Source organism: Thamnophis elegans, chromosome 4 (genome assembly GCF_009769535.1).
Source record: "Thamnophis elegans isolate rThaEle1 chromosome 4, rThaEle1.pri, whole genome shotgun sequence".
NCBI classification, from domain to species: Eukaryota; Metazoa; Chordata; class Lepidosauria; order Squamata; family Colubridae; genus Thamnophis; species Thamnophis elegans.
Genome location: NC_045544.1, coordinates 20,542,803 through 20,568,671, shown reverse-complemented (window position 1 = coordinate 20,568,671; position 25,869 = coordinate 20,542,803). Strand labels below are relative to the sequence as shown.

At 39.4% G+C, this 25,869-nt stretch overlaps 1 protein-coding gene across 1 annotated transcript; it reads right to left on the bottom strand.

Annotated features, from left to right (window-relative positions):
* Nucleotides 1-313: 313 nt before the first annotated feature.
* PM20D2 (peptidase M20 domain containing 2) lies at nt 314-24,048 on the bottom strand. Its single transcript, XM_032216237.1, has 7 exons — nt 23,351-24,048; nt 22,719-22,867; nt 16,575-16,717; nt 11,589-11,743; nt 10,253-10,385; nt 1,806-1,913; nt 314-833 (listed from the first exon to the last, which is right to left on the bottom strand). Exons 1-7 carry the CDS (start codon nt 23,855-23,857, stop codon nt 628-630), a joined length of 1,401 nt encoding a protein of 466 aa, XP_032072128.1. The 5' UTR covers nt 23,858-24,048; the 3' UTR covers nt 314-627.
* Nucleotides 24,049-25,869: the final 1,821 nt, after the last annotated feature.

The following is a 25,869-nucleotide window of genomic DNA, read 5'->3' as shown; positions in this document are numbered from 1 at the left end:
TGTTTCTCTATTTCGATGGCTTCCATAATTGTTCTCTGTTTGAAGTGTTCAGTTTTGGAGATTAATTTGGTTCTTTCAAAATCAATTTCATGTCCTGTTGCTTTAAGGTGCTGGAAGAGGGGGGAAGTTTTTTCTTCTTTTCTAACTGTGTTCTTGTGTTCTTCGATGCGTGCATTTATAGAAAGACGGCAGCTCCGATCATGCTTTGCTGGCACAAGCACGAAGCCGAAGGCACCAGCCTGAAGATGGCAAGTGGGACCTTGTCAAAATGTCGCCAAGATACTCTCAATCTTACATGGGAAAAGACCCGAATACGGCAAAACCTGCATACCTGTACCCGTGAAAATCTACGAAAACAAACTATATATATATATATATATATAAATCATGCTAGCACTTGCAACAGTTCAAAAGTCAAATGTACATTTTACGTTCAATCAGAATTACACCATGTAATTTTGTCTGAAATTAAGACAAATGACATAATTTTAGACAAAAAATACTATTTGAAAAAATACCTGGAGGTTTCAATATCTGTCCAATTATTAAAAATAATCCCTAGAAATAGATCAGTCCTGGACTTTCCATATAGTTTTTTTTTTACATGTTGTAATATGCGACATTACTTCAATGTGATGCACATTCTGCTCCATTACTATTATCTGGTCCTTTTGCATTCCCAGGAACATTCAGATGACCTTCTTCTTTCAGTTTTGTTAATCTGAAATCTTCTCTAATTTTTTCCAACACATCTGGCTTGAAAATAACATCCAAAGCAGTCATGGCTAACGCTTTAGCTGTTCTCAAAACATAGAACTGAGCTTCTTCCGATCCTAGGATAATCAGATCCACAAAAGATAGAAATTTCATTTCAGTACAGGAACTATGTAGTGTCATTTCAAATCTGAAGACATGTCTAAAAACACTTTCTTTTTTAAAAGATTGCAAGCTCAATTCTACTGGAAACAGAGTCTAGAGAACAGTCTTCTCTTACAGATGCAGATGTATCTACCAATGTAAAATCCACATTTTTCAACTAAAAATGTATTTATTAATACATTTGCATTGAGTTGTATCCAGTATTTGTGAAAGGAACTCCACTCACAGGATGCTCTGGCTTGCATGAATGGCCAGGAGATTTGGGACAAATGTACGCATCTACTTGAACCCTTTAGTTGGCAAAAACCATCTTTCTCAGGTTCTACCTTTGCTCCTCAACTTAGAAACCAAAATGTAACAAAGAGAATTGGCGTGGAAGTTTACCAATTCCACATACTCATTTTATGTAGTTTAGAACCAGCTCTTGTGAAGCCAACAGTGCTTTTGCCAAGAGACTGAGAAGAAAATTAATCATTGTTATGCATAGAATATAACTATCAGTGCTTATGCCAATGTAGTCTGGATATAGGAACTTAGCATCAAAATTAGGCATTTATCTCTATCCCTTCCTTTAACATCCTGAAATACTGGCCTCATTGGAGAAGAAGGCTGCAGAGGTTAGTAAAGAGGCCATGCTTTTTTTTGGTCTAGGAAGCCAATCATAGCTGGTTAGCTTCCTAGACCAAAAAATTGGTTTTTTTCCCCATGTTTTCTTGTAGAGATGTGCATCCTTGTTTGCTTTAGATCCAAATACTGCATACCTCTGGTACTTACCACCCATCTTGTTCTACCCCTCTCAAAAGGCACTAGCTGCTACAACAGAATAATGTGATCACTCAAACTTGACTCCATGTACATTTCCCCACATTATTATGAAAGAGGGTTTTTTTTTAATGTGAAAGATATACCCACTTTTAATTACTAACCTGCAGCTGTTGTATACTGCTCAGTATGGTTCAATGCATCAGAACCAATGTAAAAATAGGAGTGAATCCCAGGAACCACGTAACTAACATTTCCAAAGTCAGTAGAACCTAAACAGATAAAACATTTTTAGGTTTTGGAATATACCAAACAGTCTGTAAGGTGGAATGTTATTGTATGGGTTAGCAAATAAAGGATTATTAAAGGGTACATCAAATAAAAATCTTCAGTTCCCTTATAGATTCTCTTCCACACATTAAGTACTACGGTGGATTTTGTTATACGTGGAATGTTAGGATTACCAAGGTTTTGTCCCTCCATTTTAAGAACTTGAGAAACAGAAACAACAATATTGTCCTTATTAAAAATTGGCACTTCCAATCCCTCATTACTGAACGTATGGCCAGCCTATCATACAGTATAAGCAAACAGTGAAATTAAGTTTGATCATCTTGTCAATCAACATTAGGTAACACCTCCTTTGATAGAAAAAAACAGCTTCCAAATGTTTAGGATAACCAGTTATTTCTGCTTTTTATCTATTCGTTTCCCCCCCCCCCCCATTTTTGTTGGCTTTTTCTAGTTTAGGAATATCCTTGTCAGATCTCATTACAATCAGTGCATGTTTAAAAGGTCCCCACAGATTTTTGATAATACTGATGTCTTAGGACTATGTTTCTTGTAAAAATTTCATGGGAGGTTTCAGTGTATGTTTCAGTATTTCTGAAATATGCAACTACTTTCCAGCTTCTTTGCTAACTGTGGGATATTAGCTTTTAAGATATATACATATTTAGTTAAACCCATACTGCACAGTATTTTCTGGGTCACCAGCTACCATACATCCTCTAAGCAGAATAAAGCCGCACCCATGTTTAACAGATGCCAAAATGTTTCAAACTTATTGAGATTCTCTTTGGCATAATTTAGGAGATGACAAATGTGATGAGGCCAGAAAAATGGTATCTTTTGACAATTCTCCCATGCAGTTAATTGTTGTATAAATAATATACTTCAATGAATGAGGCAACTAGCCATGAGCTAACTAAACTTTGCAGCAGAAAGTTTGCTGTGATCTGTGGATTTTCTTTGGCAGATCTGACTAGTTCGAGAAACCAAGATTATTTTTGTATTTCAGACTTCAAGGTTCCATGTAACTTTATTTTTCACAGTTTAAATTGCCAGCTAAAAGAGTTTAAAGGGTTTTTGTCTTGTTTTTTTTAAGCCTTCTTTGCTTCATTAAAGTAAACTATCTTCATTTTCAAATACTCAAACAGCTGCTGAGGGACCTATAGTTGCTGAAAATAGAACAATAATCACCTGAGAGGTTAAATCAGTGATGGCGAACCTTTTTTGGCTCGCATGCCAAAAAAGGCAGGGGGAACGCAGGGGGGTCATGCGCAGGCGTGTTAGATCCATAATGCTTTGTGCACGACCCCAGTGCGCATGCAGGCACAACCAGCACTCCCCCCCCCGTTTTTGGCATGCTTTATTCACCCTCCCCAGGCTCCAGAGCCTTTATAGGAGCCTGGGGAGGGTGAAAACAGCCTCCCTTCCCTGAAGGCCCTCAAGAGGCTTCAGGAGCTTCCCTGAAGCCTCCGGTGCGCGAAAAACTGGCCCTATGGACAAACTGGAAGTTTGGGAACGGACTTCCACTTTGCTCGTAAGGCTGGTTTTAGCCCTCCGGAGCCTTCAGGGAACCCTCCTTGAAGGCGAAAAATGGCCTCAAAAGCTGACAGGGCAATGCCTCATGTGCCCTGACAAATGGCTCTGCATGCCACCTGTGGCATGTGTGCCATAAGGTTCGCCATCACGGGGTTAGATGGTCAATGTCCATTTTGAGCTTTAAAATTTATAATAAAAAAATATAAAATTAAATGGATGGATGCCAAAACTTTTATACTTGTCATGTTCACTTTTAAAAGATTTTGAATCTGAAAACAACTGCACATACCATATTTTTCGGAGTATAAGATGCACTGGAGTATAAGACGCACCAAGGTTTTGAAGAGGTAAATTTAAAAAAGTTTTTGTACTCTGCAGACCTCCCCAAAACACCTGTTTTTTGCAAAAACGGACTCTTTTTTTTGTCAAAAAAAGGGCATGCATAGCCTTTAGGATGGCTTATAGAGTGCTCCTGGGGGCTGGGATGGGGCAAAATTGAGCAAAAATGGCCTGTTTTTCACTCATTTCTTCCCTTCTCAGCCCCTAAAGGGTATGTACAGCCATTTTGGTGAAGGGGGTGGGGTTTCAGGAGGCAAAAAATGCTGTATTCAGTGTATAATATGCACCCAGATTTTCAGCCTCTTTTTTTAGGGAAAAGGTGCATCTTTTACTCCAAAAAATACGGTATATAGAAAGCAGAATCCAAATTTGCAAAAAGATATTGATGCTATTTACCCTACAGAGGTTTATATCTACTTCTGTTCACTTATGTATTCATAGTATAGTTCTATTTGACCAAAGGGCCATGTCTAAAGAAGTTATCTTCTTGAAGAATTGTTGGTGAAAGTGAAACAGGTGGCAAAATTAATTTATTTATTGGAGAAAAATCAACAATTATATTTACTAATAACTGGATGCTCCTTATGGACTTTTTGCTGAAATAAAAAAGAAAAATGAACTTGTGCTTTATGGCTTTGAATATTAGAAAAGATATTTTATGAAAAGAAAAAAAGTATGACGCAACTGTAGAGCCTAAAATATAAATGCATTTATAACCGCTGTGAGAAAGCTCAGGACTCATTTATATAAGGTTTTCCTTTCTTCTGATTTATTTCTTTTTCTATGTCCTTTCTTATTCACTATTCTTATTTTGTTTCTTTTCTAATATTTGTATTGTTTCAAAATTTGTTTAAAATTATTCAATAAAAATTATATTTAAAAAAGGGTTTTGAGGAGGAGCTGACGTCACGACGTGCAATCTTGGAGCTCCAAGATCGCAGTCGATACTTTTGCCGCTGTACAGTCCTTTGGGACCTAAACCGTCCCGAAGAGACGGTAACAGGGAAAGTACGTCTTGCTGATCTCAGGGACACCGCAAAATCCCTGATTGATCCAGGAGAATCTCTTTTTGCGGCGACAGAAGCGCAGCCATTGAAGCTGCTGAAACTGGGACAGCTCTGGAATGGGAGGAAAACGGAAAGAGAAAGTGTGTCCATCTGGTGAGGAAATTGTACTATTATAAGAGACTACCTCCAAAAAAATTAAAGCTAAATTAAATTTGAAAACAGAAGAGAACAAGCGGCGAAATTAAGCTACATTAGACAGTGTGTTATCCTTTTTTAAAAATTTTCTTTTACGGATGGAACTTTTGCAAATGTTTCCTATTCTTTAAATTGAATGGATTAGTTTTTCTTCTTCTACTTTTTATATTCTATTTTTTTTTATACCTATGGATTAAAATCTTTTGCCTTATTTTTATAATGCTGGATTGGATGGGGTTTTTTTTGCTCCATTTAAGAATTTTCTTTTCTTTAAGCCTGGAATATAAAGAAGATATAAAAGGAATATAAAGAAGGCTGTAATAACAGAGGGAAAGGAAGTAACACTGCCACTTGGAGGCTGCAGGCTTGGAAATATTGTTTTTTTTCTCTCTTTGATCATTTAACTTTGCATTTCAAGGTTCTTCAGCTTGTTTACAGAGAGTGATAGTGAATAGAGCATGGGTTGTTTATACAGGTGCTCTTCAGGAGCTTTATTGGCAGCTGGAGTGAAGTGAAAACAAAGCCTTGACTTATTTTTTATTTTATTTATTTTATTTTAATTTATTTGTATGCCGCCCTTTTCCCTAAAGGGACTCAGGGCAGCTCACAACTCAAAGGGAGGGAGAAACAAACAAAGTTACAAAAAACATAAAACCATACATAGTTAAAAAAGCACAACAATCATACCATTCGAAGTGGGGCAGTGAGTCTTTAGCCCCAGGCCTGTCGGAACAGCCAAGTTTTAAGGGCTGTGCAGAAGGCCTGGAGGGTGGTGAGGGTACGAATCGTCACGGGGAGTTCGTTCCAGAGGGTCGGAGCAGCCACAGAGAAGGCCCTCCTCCGGGTAGTCGCCAGTCGACACTGGCCGGCTGATGGAATTCCGAGGAGGCCTAGTCTGTGGGATCTAATTGGTCTAGTGGAGGTAATTGGCAGTAGGCGGTCTCTCAAGTACCCAGGTCCAATACCATGAAGGGCTTTGTAGGTGACAACTAGCACCTTGAAGCGTACCCGGAGATCAACAGGCAGCCAGTGCAGCTCGCGGAGGATAGGTGTTACGTGGGTGAACCAAGGCGCACCCACGATCGCTCGCGCGGCTGCATTCCGGACAAGCTGAAGTCGCCGAATACTCTTCAAGGGCAGCCCCATGTAGAGCACGTTGCAGTATTCCAGTCTAGAGGTCACAAGGGCACGAGTGACTGTTGTGAGAGCCTCCCGGTTCAGGTAGGGACGCAACTGGTGCACCAGGCGAACCTGGGCAAATGCCCCCCTGGTCACAGCTGACAAATGGTGTTCAGAAGGCAGCTGTGGGTCCAGGAGGACTCCCAAGTTGCGGACCCTATCTGAGGGGTGTACTGTTTGACCCCCCAGCCTGAGAGGTGGAACACTTGGCCAATTAGTAGGAGGGAAGCACAGCAGCCACTCGGTCTTATCTGGATTGAGTACAAGCTTGTTAACCCCCATCCAGTCCCTAACAGCCTCGAGGCCCTGGCACATCACGTCCATCGCTTCATTGAGTTGGCACGGGGCAGACAGATACAGCTGTGTATCGTCCGCATACTGGTGGTATTTTATCCCGTGCCGTCGAATGATCTCACCCAGCGGTTATAAATGAACTTGCTTTAAATTTAATAAAAAGTTTTGAATGCTAGAGTGGCAGTGTTTACAAGTTGAAAGAATGGCGCAACCTGAAAAAGAAACCTTAACATTGCAAAAGATTATGTTTGAAATTCAAAAATTGTTAGAAGTAACAGAGAAAATTGAGAAGAGATTGGAGTACATAGATCGTAGAACAGTAAATTTGATGGAAAAATTGAGGATGTTCATCAAATGAAGAAAGTGGAGGTCAGAATTCTACAAACTGAAGGAAAAAGTAAACAAAGAGACAAGAAAATTGTTGATACTGACAGTGAACTGAGCGTGATTGGAAATGGAAAGAGTGGAATATGGAAAGGATAGATGGACTGGAACTCTATCCCAGATTTCAAAGTATAGAATTTAGAATTTAGAATTTATTTGTTATTTATAGGCCGCCCTTTTCCCTGAGGGGACTCAGGGCGGCTTACAGTTCATGGGAAGGGGGGTGCAAGATAAAACATAAGACAGTGCGTAAATAAAAAAATAAAACAATAAAACACAACTTTCATTCAGCATTCGGGTGGGGCGGATTAGAATCTTATCCCCAGGCCTGACGGGATAGCCAGTTCTTAAGGGCTGTGCGGAAGGTCTGGACGGTGGTGAGGGTGCGAATCTCCATGGGGAGATCGTTCCAAAGGGTCGGAGCTGCTACTGAGAAGGCTCTCCTCCGCGTAGTCGCCAGTCGGCACTGACTGGCGGATGGAACTCGGAGGAGGCCTAATCTGTGCGATCTGATCGGTCGAAGGGAGGTAATCGGCAGGAGGCGGTCTCTCAAGTACTCAGATCCACTACCATGGAGAGATTTATGGATGGTAAGTAGCACCTTGAAGCGCACCCGGAGATCAACAGGTAGCCAGCGCAGCGAACCGCGGTGCACCCACAATCACTCGCGCGGCCGCATTGTGGACTAGCTGAAGTCGCCGGATGCTCTTCAAGGGCAGCCCCATGTAGAGCACATTGCAGTATTCCAGCCTAGAGATCACAAGGGCTCGAGTGACTGTTGTGAGGGCCTCCCGGTTCAGGTAGGGTCGCAACTGGCGCACCAGGCGAACCTGGGCAAACGCCCCCCTGGTCACAGCCGACAAATGATGGTCAAGAGTCAGCTGTGGGTGCAGGAGGACTCCCAAGTTGCGAACCCTATCTGAGGGGTGTAAAATTTGACCCCCCAGCCTGAGCGATGGAACACTGGCCAAATTATTGGGAGGGAAACACAACAGCCACTTGGTCTTGTCCGGGTTGAGTACCAGTTTGTTAGCTCTCATCCAGTTCTTAACGGCCTCAAGACCCCGGTTCATCACGTCCACCGCTTCATTGAGTTGGCACGGGGCGGACAGATACAACTGAGTGTCGTCCGTGTATTGGTGGTATTTTATCCCGTGCCTCCGAATGATCTCGCCCAGTGGTTTCATGTAGATGTTAAATAGTAGGGGGGATAAGACCGAACCCTGCGGCACCCCATATGTTAGGGGCCTCGGGGACGATCTTTGCCCCCCTACCAACACCGACTGCGACCTGTCCGAGAGGTAGGAGGAGAACCACTGCAAAACAGTGCCTCCCACCCCCACCTCCCGCAGTCGTCGCAGAAGGATACCATGGTCGATGGTATCGAAAGCCGCAGAGAGGTCGAGGAGAACCAGGATGGACGCATAGCCTCCATCCCTGGCTCTCCAGAGATCATCGGTCAATGCGACCAAAGCGGTTTCTGTGCTGTAACCAGGTCTGAAGCCGGACTGGAAGGTAACTAGCTTCCTCCAAGGACTGTTGGAGCTGGAAGGCCACCACCTTCTCAACAACCTTCCCAACAAAGGGGAGGTTGGAGACTGGACGGTAATTGTTGAAAACGGCTGGATCCAAGGATGGTTTCTTCAGGAGGGGTCTCACCACCGCCGCTTTAAGTGTGGCGGGGAAGTGCCCCTCCCGAAGGGAGGCAGTAACGACCGCCTGGATCCAGCCTCGTGTCACCACTGCTGTTGGCAACCAGCCAGGAGGGACACGGGTCCAGAATACAGGTGGAGGCACTCACAGCTCGTATGGCCTTGTCCACATCCCCAGAGGCAACATCCTGAAACTCAACCCAGAGATGGTCTGCCAAGTTATCCCCCTGTGTCTCGGCTGGATCTGCAAAGGTGGAGTCCAAGTCCGACCGAAACCGAGCAACTTTGTCCGCTAAGAACTGGACATAATCCTCAGCCTTACCCTGTAGGGGGTCCCCCATATCCCTCCTATTTAGGAGGGAGCAGGTTATCCTAAACAGGGCGGCTGGGCGGGACTCAGCGGACGCAACCAAGGTGGCAATATATGTTCTTTTTGCTGTCCTCAATGCCCTGATATATTCCTTGGTGCATGTTGTCAAAAGTGCTCGGTTCGATTCGGACTTATCGGACCTCCACAGGTGCTCTAGGCGTCTCCTCCGGCGCTTCTTCTCCCGGAGCTCCTCGGTGAACCAAGGATGCCTCCGGGATCTGCCGACCCGGAGGGGCCGTAGTGGCGCAATCCGGTCAAGGGAGTCCGATGCCGCTGAGTGCCAGGCGGCAACCAGAGTCTCCGCCGAACTGTGGGCGAGAGTATCAGGAATAACCCCAAGCTCCGTCTGGAACCTCAGAGGGTCCATAAGTCGCCTGGGGCGGAACCACCTGGTCGGTTCCTCCTCCCTACAGTGGGGGTTTGGCCTCCGGAAGTCAAGCCTCAGTAGGCAGTGGTCTGACCACGACAGGGGTATGATCTCATTACCCCTCAGACCAAGATCACAAATCCACTGGAATACGAAGAAGAAAAGAGAGAAGAATTGATGGAACTAAGGAAATTTTGTCAGAAGCACTAGTGATAACTACAGATAAGCTGATCGAAGAAGCAGATGGAGGGTTTCAAGCTTATACAAGATATGCAATAAGCAATAAGTTGCGAAGAGAAGTCCATACAAAACCTACTAAGGAGATAACCAGAATACTAATGCCACAAATGGCAAGAGACATAAGACTGCACTATTACTGGAAAGACACAGGTTGATGTAATGAAAGCTTATTATAAAAAAATTAAGTAAAATTTAGTTAAATTTAGAGCATTATGTATAAAATGAAGTGATAATGGATATAGTTAAATAACTGATTGATAATGATAATAATGGATATATGTATTGGTTTGATAAGAGGAAATTTGATATAAATTGCAAATGGTGACTACGAAAGGAGGTTTAGAAACTCTGTTATTAAATATAACCAATTTTTATTTAGAACATGTTATAAAGATGTAATGTTACTTGATGATATTGGGAAGAACTAATGGAATGCCATTATGTGGCTTTGCTTTAAATCTGGAATATTTTATATAAAAGGATGTAAAAACAATTATAGTCAAATGAAGGTTGAGGTATGATGATAGTAATATATATAAATATATTTGATTTAAAATATATTATATGATATGAATTGTAGGTGATGACTGTGGAAGGGATGCATAGAGGTTTTTGTAACAATCAACACACTTTCTACAACTTGTAATGGAAGATGGTTTTGTGTTTTTGTGTGTGTGTGTGTTTTGTCTGTTTGTGTTTATTCAAAAATAAAAAAAATATTTATATATTAAAAAATAAAAAGGGGTTATATACTTACCTGTTAACTCATTTAAATTGTCATCAGAAATGAAGTCTATGCCAAGCTTCTTGCCATTTTCTTTGTAAATTTTTTGTAGTGTCTTATTAGGAAGCACATTGTAGAAATCGGTTTCACTATCTTGTAATTCCACCTAGACATGAAAAAAAATATTTGGAAATATCAGGCCATAGGAAATAAAGAGCTTATTATTCAATCCTAGGCACATTTAACTCAGAAAACAACCCTAACATACTCAACAATAAAATTTAAATCTATACTTGAAATTAAACCATAGTTAATATAGTTGGATTGATACTATAATAAACATATAAAAACTTACTGCATTGTTTGTAATTGATTAGGACTAATCCACCCTTTTTATACTTATAGGGATAAAAATTCTCATTGTGAGAATTGTGGTTCCTTCCAAAATAGCACCGGCTCTGGAATGGCATAAAGCAGCCTCTGCTGCTCACAAAATGGCACCCACTCTGGGATGCAATGATGTGGTCTCTGTATAGGAAACCATGTGTCAAATTAGCTGTTTTTCTTTCCAAAAGTGATCTTCAGAGATTGCAGAAAGAAAATCAGCCAATTAGCCGCATGGTGCCATCACAGGAGGAGATACCATTTCGGAAGCAGCAGCAATTCTCAGATCACAAGAACTGCAGTCAAATTCAAAATTCTGCTTCCAGAATGGCACCATGTGGCTTCTGTATAGGAAGGACATGCACCATATTGGTTGGTTCTCCTTGGAAAAGGGGATCTTTAAGTGGAACAAGTGTGATGGGGAGAGGAGACCCAGTGATGTGGGACCCTGCCAGGTTGGAAGTAGGCCCTAGGGACCCAGTGGGGCAGGAAGGGGAGCAACATAGGTGGATGGGGCAGGGGCAGCATCCCTGCGGCCAGTCATAAGGATTGCCAAGTGCCTGAATTTTATTCATGTGATGATGGAAGCAATGCAGTGGCCATAATATGGGGTACAGGTTGTCAATCACATCATTCAGTGTCATCATAATTTTGAATGATCACTGAACAAATGTTCTAAGTCAAGTACTATCTGAATGTAGAATAATGGAAATTGTGGATATCAGTTAAATATCTGAGTTTGAGTTAATAATTTATGATTTTGCCAAAACAGATACAATTAATTATAGTAGTAGTTACAAAGCACTTTTTAGCCACCTCTTCCCTACATAGTACGGTAGTTTTGATCAGTATGTGAACTATTCACAAATACCATTATACAAAAGGCAAATTTTACATTGCACTGCTATTCTTTCAACTCAAATAATCCATGTTTTTAAAAAAACAGTTTATATTATTCTTCAGAAAAGTTATCCAGCAGTCTTACTTCACACCCAGTTGCTAGACCTGCAGCTTTAAAACAATTCTTTGCTTTCTCCTTTAAGGTAGAGAGTTCCCTTAAGGAAGGAGCACGCAAGTAAAATTCTAATTCAGTGTAAGAAGGGATGATATTAGGCTTCACGCCTCCATTCTTTATTATTCCTGCAATGAAGAAGAAATAGTTTGAAATTAGTTTGGCACTTAAGTTTTCTGAGGCTTATTGCAAAACTGCTAAACAGAAAAGTCCTAACTTGATCCAAGGCTCTCTGCTTTGCCAGTAGATTAATGACAACTTACACTGAAGACACTCTGGCACTAAAGAAAAGCAATGGAAATCTGAAAATCAAAATCAGGAGTTTCCACTTTCTGCTGTGTTCCTCTGTTGATTATTTGTTGCTCTTAAAATTGAAAAAAACACCGCTCATCCTATACCAAGCAGAGCCAAATAAGAAATCTCAAGCAAAATATATTTAGAGTATGTTAGGAAGAAATTAAGATAAAACCATTCTTTCGTATTTTAATCCTTAGGGCCTCAACTTTTGATTAAAACTGAGCAATTTAAAATGCCATATTTAGTTCAGCATTCATATCAATGCATTTTCAAATACATTTCTTTTTTTTCTGTTCAATATATATAATTATGCTATAAAGAAGAACAGTGCTAACATATTTTTGTATTGTACATTGTATTATCAGCCAAAACCTCTGAAGAACATCCATATTACACATCTACTGTAACCCCTGACTCTTTTCCAGTCCTAATCAGGTATGTACCATTGTGAAATGTGGTTTGTGTGTGTGTGTGTGTGTGTGTGTATGTGTATATATAGATTTGTTTTTATTTGCTTAATTCTAACATACAGTATATCACAGAATTGAGTACACTCCCTCACGTTTTGTAAATATTTAAGTATATCTTTTCATGTGACAACACTGAAGTAATGACACTTGGCTACAATGTAAAGTATATATGTAAATGTACTATCCCCTCAAAATAACAGGACACAGCCATTAATGTCACCACTGCTCCCCCCCCCGCCCCCAGCGCTTCTTAATTTCAAGGGCTAGGGCTTCTGCCCAACTGGGTATTGCATGAGAGAGTCCGAGCGAGTGTTGGGCCACACAAACATTTGCAGAGCACCAGAGTCAAGGAATGTAAGGTATGATGGTGGTGGCAGCCACGAGTCCTTTCTCTGCTCAGAAAGAGCTGGGGTGGAAACTCCACAGCCACTATGGAGAGATTTTAGAGGATCTGGATGGAGCATTGCAGCAATGTTCCCTCCAAAGCTATAAGGGTGATTTCATAGTGTTTCTGGTCATGTGCAGAGTAAGTTTCTCTAGGAGGACAGAAGGGATAATAATAGGATGAGGAGGTCTTCCTGAGCCCACATTTCTTGACTGGAGTGTCACCAATGGCATTTTCTCCCCAGGCTCAGCACCCCTTTGCACCTGCACTCTGTTCTGGATCCACCTGCCACCTGCATGGATGAGACCAGGTTGGCAGTCTCTAGTCACGCTCCACAGGACCAAATCACCTGCTCTGCTAAGAAGGCAAAGAAAGAAGCTAAAAGGTGGTTTAGCCACTGAATCAAATCAGCCCTCCCCAGATGTGCTACAAGAGGCAACCCTCCTCACCCACTCCTGGCCAACACATCTGGCAGGCTGGAAGGAAGAGACCCCAATCCTTTCTGTGTATTTTCCCATCTTGTATCCCCAAGAAAGTGAATCAGACAAGTGGGGGGAAAACCCACACAAGGCATTTTATTATCACAACAGGGTCTGTTAGTTAATTATTACAGTATTGTAAGTAATTAAATGATTGTCAGCACATTTGGTGTTGCTGACACAGGAGCTTATTTTCCTGATCTGCATCCCAATTGCCAATTGTTCTTTGCCTTGTGCATATTTCATTGGAGGAAAGAAATAAAGAATAACCCTGAAGGGGGCTTTCCACTGTCATATCCCCTGCTGCCACTGCCATTGCTTCCATGTCAATCTCCAGGCCATTGGGAGTTCAGATCATTTGGCCGGGGTGATGGTGGGTGAGAGGGAGGGAGCAAGTAGCAGCCAGGAGCTTCAGATTTACCTTTCAGAGTTATTCTTTACTTCTTTTCTCCAACAAAATATGGTCACCGTACCCACCGGGCACCAAAGAGAACGGAGCAAAGGACAATTGGCAACTTGGATGCAGCTCAGACAAATAAGCTGCTGTGTCAGCAAAAAACAAAATGAGTGGACAAAATAATTGGAGGAGGTTGGCTGGAATAATCTTTTATTAATTGTAATAGCAATTAACATTTGCAAAGCTTTCTTGGGCATACAAAATGGGAAAACACACAGAAAGGATTGGGACCTTGTTTCCTTCCAGCCTCCCAGATGCGTTGACTAGAGGTGCATGAGGAGGGTTGCCTCTCGCAGCACATCTGGGGATGGCTGATTTGATCAGGATTGGGCGGCCTATAAATCTTATTAATAAATAATAAATAAATAAATTTAGTGGCTCAACCACCCTTTGGCTTCTTCTTTTGCCTTCTTGGCAGAGCAGGTGGTCCTGTGGAGCTTAGAGACTGCCAACCTGGTCTCATCCTGGATAATTTAGTTTCATATATATAAAAATAAATATAAATAAATATATAAATACACACACACACACATATAAAAAGATCCCATGGTACAGATATTCATAGGATAGTTAAACTCAAGCTATCAGAAATATCTGAAAAGACCAAGTATGTATTTTTGAGTCCTTGGGTAAGCAGTACCTGCTTCCCAATGTTTGAGATTATAATTCCATAATCATAGATTATCCATCATATTAAGGTTTACATGATATAAAAGCATAAAGATTACTTTGAGCCACACGTTCCTGAAATTAATATACAAAAGCATCTTGCTTTGTCAGCAGCCCATTAAATGATGAAATATTTAGAACTGCTTTTGCCAGGATTATGAAATTTCCCCAGCAATATGAAAATAAAAGAATGGAACAGTCCCATACCCAAACTGTTCCATACTTAAGATAGTTATATAGTAACAAATACTGCTGTAGAAATATCCTGGGAAATTGCTCATTTGAAGAGAATGTAAAAACTAGAACAGTGAACAGTTAGTAGGCAATGCTGTGGACCAATTTCCATCACTATACCAATTTAAATTCCATTTAGATAATGCTTGCTGAGGAGATGTGTGCCGACTTCCTGAACATGTCCCTGCAGTTTTCTTGGCAACATTTTCAAAAGTGGTTTGCTACTATCTACTTCTTTAAGCTGTGAGAATGACTGGCCAAAGTAATCCAGCTAGTTTCCTGCATAAGGCAGCACTAAAACTCCTAGTTTTCTGATTTCTAGCCTAGTGCCTCTAATTACTACAACAGATTGAGTCTCTATATGTTGCTTAACATTTATATAATCATTCTCAATGCCATAACATGTTCATTTTAAAGACAGAAAGCTCCTTGAACTACAAACTGGCATACAGATGCCTTGTCTAGTTGAATGCTTTTCTTTTGATTTGTTTCAATGGTCAGAAGAAGCTAAATGCTTACTAGAAAGTTAATGTAATAAATACAACTTAAGCTTGGCTTCCTTTATTTTAAAATTATAGGAAAAATAATCTTCTATAGTCAGCCTAATAGCAACAATTCACCTCAACAACTCTATTATGATCAAGTTAACATAGTTCCAAAATGGACAGAAGAGGGGGGAAAAACCAGTATCAGCACAGATTTGCACCTGGAAAAAGAAAGTTTCATAGCAATATTTACAGATTTCCTCGAAGTCCCCTATCAACTTCCATGTAATTTTGAGGAGGTGGATCACCTGGGGGATAAAACACACCATCACTTACTCTCTCCTGTAGTGTTAGTGAACTGTACAAATTACTGTTTGAAGGGAGCAATATATACATTGAGGTAAATTTAAAGTAATGATTTCTGCCTAAGACTTCAAAAGCTATGTCATTGCAACTTAAGAGAGTATGAAATGAAACCTTCACAAAGCAGAAACTGGGTGGATGAAATACAGCAAAGAAACAATTATCCAGAAAAGGAGATACTTTGCCTCCCCCAATAAGTCACTAAATAAATGTTTTCTCTGGATCAAAATAGATGTCAAGACCCCTATGGAACACTTTTTAATCTACTATTTAAGATTTATTAATTCTCTTATTATATATGTTGCATTATTTTGAAAGGAAACCCCAACAACTGGAACTAAAATCCAAATATTTTATTAAACAGGATCGAATGGCATGGATATATGGTGATTAAAATAACCTAAGGACAATAATGGGAAAAACAAATTATTTATTTCTTTTACCAAGAATCTTTTGCTTTTTAGATAATTAGAGGTTTTTATATATATATTGTATTTAAGGAAACCATATGGATTTTGTTTAACTCAATTTTTCATTATTATTATTAAAAATGATACCAGCTTTAGGTATGCCATATATTGCACATAACAACTTTATTTTTAATGCAGCCACAATAATTATCTTTGGGATGCAAGATAATTCAGTTTCTTTCAAGAAATGTCCTTAAATTAAGCAGTTATAATAAAATTAATAATTTCACCATGATTATTTCTAAATGCATACATATGTATTTCCTTTATATGTCTAGAGAATGAATGCAAGTTCTTCCTTGGTCAAAGGTCATATTTAGTTTTGTAATATAACCAACTTCAGAATATAGGATTAAAGCTACTTTTTTATTTTATTTACATTTAATTAAAATTAAGTATACTAATTTTATACTCTGAAAATGTGGATTTAATGATTACGTAAAAGCTAATTTGATAGCATTAGCTGCTTCATATTTTCATATGAAAAGCAGTTCTTACCATTATGCATTTAATACCACATTGGAATAATTAAGACTAATAAACATAAGCAGCCGTTCATTTTGTATAACATTAACATGCCAGATAGAACACATTTGCTTAATCAGGGTCTGATATAACTTGCTGGACGTAAGAGTGAAGGAAGGTCTCACCATGTACTCTCCATGTCGGTTTCATTTGCTGTCTTAAAAGGGACAGATTGTTGTATGCAAGCACTGCAGCATCTAATGCATTTAGTCCTTCCCAAGGGTAAGCAGCAGCATGAGAAGTTTTTCCATAGTATTTCACAGTCACACTAGGAAATAAAAGCCATCACTTGTTTTTAAAAAGTTTTGAAGGAAAGAAAATCCCTTTGGGTTCATTTCACGAACATAATTTTAAGGAGACAAGTGCATGCTACATTGTATAGCATTACTTCAAAGCTCTACAAAGATCTGAAACAGCAAATCAACACAAGGTTATGAACGGAAGGTGATACAGAGTTTCCATAGTCAATGCTAATCTGTGGCACTGCAAAACATTATTAGATCTATAGTACATATATATTATTAGAGAACTTACATAGCACATAAAATTAAGCCTGGAGGAAATTAGTGAATTAGTACCCAAAACCTTTAGCAACACTTTGTAAAAAGAACATGTTAAACATGTATGAAGATAAAAACTTCCTGGAGTTTTATTAAAGGTTTATCTTCTCTACTTGCTTCTTTCTACAGTAGTTTTGCTTGTACCAAGGCAGGATTTGTTTAATCCGTGGTTTATTGTCCAGAGCCTATCTAAAAAATGAGCATAACAAATATGCCTTCTTTGGTCATTCCACTGTTCTTGGCAAATCCAGTACAAAGCAAACCCAAATAAAACTCATTTGCTCTTCCTAGGTCAAGAAAATGAACAAATCTCATTATATGCTAACCTAGAAATAATTTCTAGACAGGAAAAAATGTTTTACAGAACACAAACACATGCATTAGAAGTATAGTTATACAGATTAATTTATCTCAGTCATTGAAATAAAGAAATCTATCTGTCATAGAAGAGCTCCATAGAAGACCAAGTCATCTAAACCAATTACTAAGGCAAAATAAAGGGATAAGACAGCAGATGTTTCTTTTATGAAATGTACATGACTGGCAAATATATATTTTACTTCCTTTCCAAAGATAAAGTTGTATTTGACTTGAGCTTGACTATGGTTATGTCCCTGTAGTTCTTCTGGCAATGAAATGAAGGCTGTTTGCCACTGCTTTCCTACAGAATGTATTTTTCACCTCCCTCACTTGCAGCCATTCTTCTTCTTGGTGGTCTCTCATTTGAGCACTGAGTCAAATTCTAATCAGATTTTGTGAGATCAACCAATTGTCCAAATGTGGTCACCCATCTGTTTATTTTCAGATAAACATGTATCTGTTAAGGCTAGAAAAGTAATATACTAAAATGACAGCACCAACAATGAAAAATATGATAAAATTTAACATTTGACTAACAGGAACCGAATTACAAATGCAATCTTAAAAATAATGAGTGAAAAAATAGTATTTATAAAGAATTATGAAAAATTGTACCAAGAAACAGAATTCAGGAATGTTTGCAACCCTATTTTGCTAATTTAGAATTTATTGGCAAATATTTAAAACTTCTTAGAAACAGAAATCTTTCAGTAGCTGCACCTTCATTGTAGAATAATCTTCACTAAGACATTAGGTAGGTCTCAACTGTTACAGTCTCCAGATATTCTTGATGAATTATTCTGAGGGCTCTATGGTGAGTGATAAAATGCCCATATGGACTGGTTTATTTAAATTTTATATATTTAAGTTCCAATTGTGAAGGTTTTATATCAAATCTTTGTATTACTCCTTATTACAGTAAGCCAGTGTCTCATAATTACAGTGGGGGAAATATAATAAACAGCTGGTAATTATTGCTAATTTTACTTTATCACAAACTTTCTAAAAATCATAGCATGAATACATGAAGCTAACTATAATTGTAGTTTGTTTTTACTTTACATTCATGTTCTTTTCATCTTGTCTTCTGAATTTAGGAAAAATTACATTTAAAACAATGCTATTTTACTTATATATTTATAATTTAAAGTACTTAGCATGCTAGGGAATTCTGGTTCTACAAAGAATCATAAGCAAATGAATGTGCACTTCTTTCAAAACAGAGGAATTTTGGATTATATTTTTATTGACAACATTGAATATTATGCTTCACTTAATGCTAGATGCCTGCATTTATATTTTATTTGCAACTTGCACTCATATTTTATTTGCATACAAGTAACAACCAAGCACAACATATTTCTTAGCACAAATGCAAAATATGTGTGCATAGTTCATTGATGATATAATATGTGTGTCAGGGAGGATATGCCAGATCATTGAATGCTGGGAAAGATGAAAGGTAAGAGAAAAAAAAGGATGATCAGCAGCAAGGTGGATGAACTCAGTTACAGCAATGATGGGTACACTGAAGACCTGAAGACTTAAAGGTTCAGGTAAAGGACAAACCATGTAATGGGCCTTCATAAAAATGATGAGCACCAAAGCTCAAAGAGAAAAAAGCAGAATGTTTAAGATTATCAAAGATCTGTACATTTCGTAACTGTGCTACACATTAATTTTAAATTTAGAACTTTCAGTGTAAATTTTTTAAAATGATTTTCCCAAAATCATTTCCTAAATAAACTTTACAAACACAGCAGAAAACTTTTCCAGGACACAAAACAATTGTGTAGGTTTGTGCTGCATTGTCATCTTCTTAAATTTTCAGCATTGCCTCAATCAACCTTGCGAAAGACACTCCAGAACTTAATTTATTTAGATCATGCCTGGGTTTAATCTATTAGCATCAAAAAGAATGAAATGGGGCATTACGAACCAAAGATTCCATTTCTAGAACAAGTATTTGTTGATAAATTCAGCCTTTCAGTATCCATGAATCCTTATGCCTATTTATGCCTACAGATATATTTTTAATTAGAGTGAGCATGAAATGAAACACAGAAAACACGGGGAAAACACGGTAGTACTTTTGGTACTTTTTGCAATGTATTTTCTTGCCTACACACTACAACAATTAGTATTTAATAACTATAAAATGTTGATCAACTGTTACATTTTGAGAAAAAAATCTTCAACTTCTATGTTAACCACAGGAAATCATCACTGCAAGACTAAGTTATATCTAACAAAAGCATTGCTATTTGCTTCGTTTACGAAGTCCAAGAGAATATTAGACTATGAAAAACCACCAGTTTACATAAAAACACATCTATGTTATTACACAATTTTTTCTTCTTCTATTCAATAAAGTTCAATTCTTGGAAGTCTCCTAGACAAGTCCCTGCAGTTTTCTTTGCAAAGCTTTTCAAAAGTGGGTTGCCATTGCCTCCCTTTCAGGATTGAGAGAAAGTGACTAGCCCAAGAATAGCTGACTTTGTACCTAAAGCAGATTAAAACTCACTGTCTCCACATTTCTAGTCTGATGCTTTAACCACTGCACTAAATTATATCTCATTACACTATTATAGACATATGAAAACCTTGTGACTTTCAGAGCCATATAAAATAAGCCATGTTCATTTTAAAGAATAAAACTGAAGTGTGCATTGTTTTCACTGCACACGTTAATTGTTGTTTTAACCATTCACTTGTGTCCAACTATTAGCAATTTTATAGGGGAGGGTCAGACACAGCTTCTTTTAGTTGTTGGATGTTCATCTTTGTATCAGTTTTGGTATTATCAAGCCAACTTGTTCTTTGCTTGCCCCTTCTTCTTGTTCCACTAACCATTCCTAATATCATTGATTTCTCAATGATTCATGTCATTAATACCAGAGGTATTAGCAGAGGGCTAATTATTGTTTGAAGACTTTCAGAAGCATGTTGAAATATTAAAAGAAGAAAGCTCCACTATATCCAAGCTAAAACAATCCCAAAACTGATTTGGGGGTATAAGGAGAGGCATAAAGAAAAATAAAAATAAAAATAAATGTAAAATTAACATTGTTCCATATAAATTTGAGTTATGAGATATTGAATTCTGTATTATAGGTAAACATCAGATCCAATTTCCTGAACGGTTCTGTAATAAACGTCATAGCCCCATTAGAAACAAATTCTTTAGAGAATCATGTGAAGAGGTATTATGAAATAAGAACTGCATTAAATAATTCAAGTTTTTTAAATACACTCAGCCTTATCTACAGAACCAATTATAGTACAGCTACATGTCACAATACAGAAGGTAGTCATCTGAAAATACTGAAAAATACTGAAAACAATAACATGATAAAAGAGGAGAAAGATGTACTTGTTGCAACATCTATAACGATAAAGTTACATGAACTTTTAAAAAATGGTTGCTTAGTTTTTGACTACTGATAGCTACACATTCATAAAAAATTACAATGCAAAAATATTCAGATTAAATGACTGCATATTTCAGTTATATTTGATAACTGAATTCTCCTAATTTCCTACTATTTTACTTTAATTTTACATGTAATTTATTACCAAAGAAGTTACTGAAATGTCACAAAACAGAATGCCATTTGTGATAATATTTTCCTTACTTTTATCTCAATAGTGCCAAGTACGGTATATTACCAAGCAAATTTGAACCAATAAGCAACTATGGAGCATTGTAAATAAGCAGATAAGAAGGAAATTTCATAACACTGCTCTGGAATAACAAGAATGTGGGAGCCTTTAGTGTTTGCCAGATGTTTAGGTAATATATAGCTGTGGAGTTTATAGAAAATCAGCGGAAGTATCACCAGAAATGCCTGCAAGGTTGCATATATGTGTATTTATTTATTTGTACCAATTTATTTGTACCTATTTCCTGTGTCCTTATTCATGTTTATTCTTATTCCTGTTATCTTGTACATGAGTGACAAACTAACTAAATAAAATAAGATAAGTATGTGTCAAAAAAGTCAATATTGCAGGCATGCCCTTACAATTAAAGCCCTACCTCTTTGTACAACTGGTGGAACATACGAAGAGGTGAGGGATTCAACTGTGCAGTTATATCCATTATTTTATTTTAGTTTTTACCTCTCCACAACTACAGAAGCCCCTGTAACAAGGTAATGGCTGCTCCATTTTCTAGTTGTTTACATTGGCCAATACTACTGGGCCTACCCCCCAGTTACACTGCTTAAAAATGAGAAAACAAGAAAAAAATCAAAAACAATACAGGCAAGTTATTACAGGTATCCTCAATTTATGACAATTGGGATTGGAACTTGCTTTATCAAGCAATGCATTTGTTAAGTGAGTTGCCTCCAATTTTATGACGTTTTTGGCACACTTCTTAAGTGAATCCTAGTTCCCCCACTGATTTCGGTTGTTGGAAGTCCACTGGGAAGGTTGCAAATAGTGATCACTTGACCATGGGACCTGTAGCTGTTGTAAACACATGCCATTTGCCAAGTATCAAATTTTGATCATGTGACCACGTGGACTTTGACAGTTGTATGTGTGACGACTGGTTGTAAGTCATTTTTTTCACAGCTGTATTTTGGAACAGGCATTAAATGAGTAGTAATAAGTCAAGGAATACCTGGAATAACCATTTCTTGTAGAAGCAGTTTCTGAAAATGCTTAGTCCTGCATTTACTAAAACAACACAGAACCCTGGGTAAGGTATGGTTACAAGAAATTGTTGCTTTTGCTAATCATAGATGTTGTTCCTTTCTCTTTGGAGGATTAAAAAGTTTGGGCATTCTGCCTCCTTCAAATACTAAGAGAGCAACACTGAATACTGAAGTGAGTTATTGAAAATGGAGGCAACTGTTATTTCTGACCAATGCTGCTTCCCTAATATTGTAATGAGTACTAAGCAAAAGTAAGACCAAGGGCCATTTGAGTAGGACTCCTCAAATGTAGGACTACTGTAGGAGCAAGAATTCAGGAAAAGATGCTGTTGTTATAATTGTCAGTCAAAGGAACAAAAAATGTATTACCATTATCCTATCCATGCATTCATGTTAAAAATGGAAGTGGCTCTAAACCAATAAGAACTGAAACATTTTCCTCCCAAAGAGACCCTTTGGGATTTTATAAACCGAGGATAGAACCTCAACTTTTGCATAACACAGGCAAAATGAAGCAGAAGCTTATTGCTGAACTCCATAAATGTGTTGTAGTGTGTTGTTCACGAACTGACACAAAGGATGAAAAAGGATTCCAAGCAGCCTTCAGAATCTAAAAGGGGATCAAAAGGCACAGGACCCTTTTTCAGGCACTCTCAGCAAAGCTTCCCCATTCCTCCATACTCACTCATGTTCTGCAATATCAGGTAAATAAGGTGCATCTTCTTGAGAGGGATGAGCCATAAAAACAACATCTAGACCATCAAAAGCCCCAGCTTTAATTAAGTCTATTTTGCCTCCTCCGTCTTCTTCAGCAGGGGTACCCAGCACTGTGACCTAAAACGAGAAGGTGACAAGACATCAGGGTCTGGAAAAACAACAACAGAACATCGTGCCAGGGGAATCCTAGACAGAGAAAGCCTGTTTACAGGGATGCGTGTGCTCCTCTCTTCAACATAGCACTCAGACTGAAAATGTATAGCTTTCTACATAAAGATAAAGAAATTTACAAAACAACAACAGAGGGAAGGGAGATATGCTCAAAATTTAAAGTTAGCATTTTATAATCCCATGTGCTCCCTAGCATTAAAACCAAGGAGGGCTGCTAAGAGCACCAAGATGCCAACTCACTTAGACTGTGTTGTTTCACTGTGTCATATATGGGGATATATGCTTGCTTGCTTATTTATTTAATCAGTCAGTCACAGTGAGTCAGTCATGTTTATGTAGCGTATATTGAAGGCGGTAAACGAAATTGCATTTTAACGTCTGTCGATTAGATCATTTAAAGTGACAATAAAGTCATTCTGGGCTTCTCACCTTCACCGAGGGCGCCTGGCGAGGGAGGCCGGCGGGGCTCTGGCGAAGGCTTTCCAGAGCGCCCTTCAGGCCCAGCGCGGCGGCGGCTCCCACTTCGGCGATGAGGTTGTGTCCGCAGGCGTGCCCGATGGAGGGCAGGGCGTCGTACTCGCACAGGAAGCCCAGCCGAAGCGGCGGTGGCTGCGGGAGAGCCTGGCTGGCTTCGGCGGGAGAGCAGGACGCCCCGTCCCACTTCCAGTCTGCCCGGAAGGCCGTTTCTAACTTGTAACTGCGCTGCACCGACCAGGCGCCCGAAGAGGAGGAGACGGGCAGGCCGGCGAAGAAGCGCGTCAGGGCGGCGTGAGCCTGGTGCTCCTCGTAAGCCAGCTCCGGGTGGCTCCAGATCTCCCGGCTCAGCTCGCCCAGCCGCTGCGAAGACCCGTCGATGCATTCGGCCGCCCACCGCTTCCATTCGTCCAAGCGCATCTCCGAGGCGGACGACGCCTCCCCTGCTTCGTTGGGTCTCATTGCAATGGTCGGACAAAAGGAAGGAAGGAGCGGAGAAAATAAAGGAGCAGCAAAGGGACTGTTCTCAGCTTTCCGAGGAGACGAATAATAACAATAACAATAACGGTGCAGTTAATTAAAAAAATACGCCTGAAGAAGAACCAGCGCCCGCGAAACTCACCGAGCAGTCTGAAGTTCACGTTGCCCGAGAGGCATCTTATATATCCTCGTTTATTTCGCAACTCTTTCCCTGGAGCCTGCTGGGAATAGTAGTTTTTTAAAAAAAATTAATACTGTACAAGTATTTCTGAACTGGACCTCTGCCAGAATTGCGCCACCGGGTTGCTGAAGTATTGAAACCGTAAACAGTGTCAAAGAAAACATGATGTAACATTCTAAATGTGATGGATTGCAGCGTCATGCCTTTCAATCTATCTGTAGGGTTGCATTCTGACCGCTAGACTTGACACTGTCTTTCTATATATTTTTTCAAACGCAAAGGTGTAATTTAAAAACAAATTTCTGAGCTACAGCTTGTTCCATTGTAGCTTTACTAGTATTGTCAGAAATTTAAGCTACTTCTAGTTTTATAGAAGTAATTTAAGGACACGGCAAACGAAAAAAAAAATTCATATTCACGTTTTCCTGAAACGGATCAGATTTATCCGACAAATATTGAGGATATTTTTGCGCCCGCATATTGCGCCAGACAATTTGCATCTGTATTCTTGTACCGTGGGTGTGTAAAATTCTGTAACTTTCAATTGATTTACAAAAATACCACCTGTTAGGGTCACATAAGGATCCATTATATCATGTTTAATGCAGCTTAACAACATACGAATTGCTGAGAAGACTCCGCGGGAGCACACAACCCACCGCCTTTTTTTCAGTTTGGGCCGGGGCTGGGGCTTTCACGTCGTTTTCCCGACAGAACTACAAGTTCCATCATCCTTTGGGGGATTGGGTGGGGGGGCTCGTGACGTTTCGTCCGTTGCTAACCTGCGCTAACGGTTCCCTTCTTGCCACAAAATTGAATACATTTTGCTTCTGACTTGTGTGCTCGCTGGATTGATGTCCCACCCAGCCCCCCCCCCAACCGTTTGACTTTGGCACCGGGGAGTGTGGGGAGGATGAGCAGTCCAAGAAGGGCAGCGTTGGGGTAGGGTGGAGGGAGTCGTGGCGACGCGGAGTTCAACGCCAAACCGGATAGGGCAAAAGTCGCGGTTTAACTTGAAAAGGAGGCAGGGAGAAGCTGGCGGAGCAACGTTTAGTCGCAGATGAGACGGAATCTCGATTCGGGGCGGAGGGGGGGGGGGGGAAGCTTCCCGCGCGCAGCCGCAATTGGTTTCCTATCCTTTGCAAATAGCGTTTTAGCTGAGCGTCTGGTGCAGATGCTGATCTCGTCCAGTCTTTTAGAGCTTTAGTCTCATCACTCCCGCAGAGAGCTTGTGTCTTAGCGAGACTGAAACGAAAAAAAAAAAAAAAAAAACAAGTGCTTCTGAGCAGGAGGCCTGTTTCTAGGTATTTTGGTATTGCCATCACTAAAAAAAAATCAGCTTTGCTTGATGCCCACCTAATTTTGTCTTGACCAACAGCGCCTCTGATTATAACGAATTTCGTTTTGTTTACCTTCGTATAATCCTTTATCAGACCAAGCAATTTACAGAATTGGAAGTTTTTTTTAAAGATTTTTTTTATTTTTGAATAAACACAGACAAAACACACAAAAAAACTCAAAACACAGAACCTTCTTCCATTACAAATTGTAGAAAGTGTGTTGATTGGTTACAAAAACTTCTGAGCATCCCTTTCACAGTCATCACCTACAATTCATATCATATATATATTATATATATATATATATATATATATATATATATATATATTTTAGTGTCACAACCCCTGGTAAGCCCCAATTATGGGAGGAAGCTAACTGCTTCCAACATCTGTCAATCGGCTCGTCACAAGAGTCCATCACGACAGAAACCCAATATTTTTACTGTGACGAGCCGATGGACAGAGAATGGAAG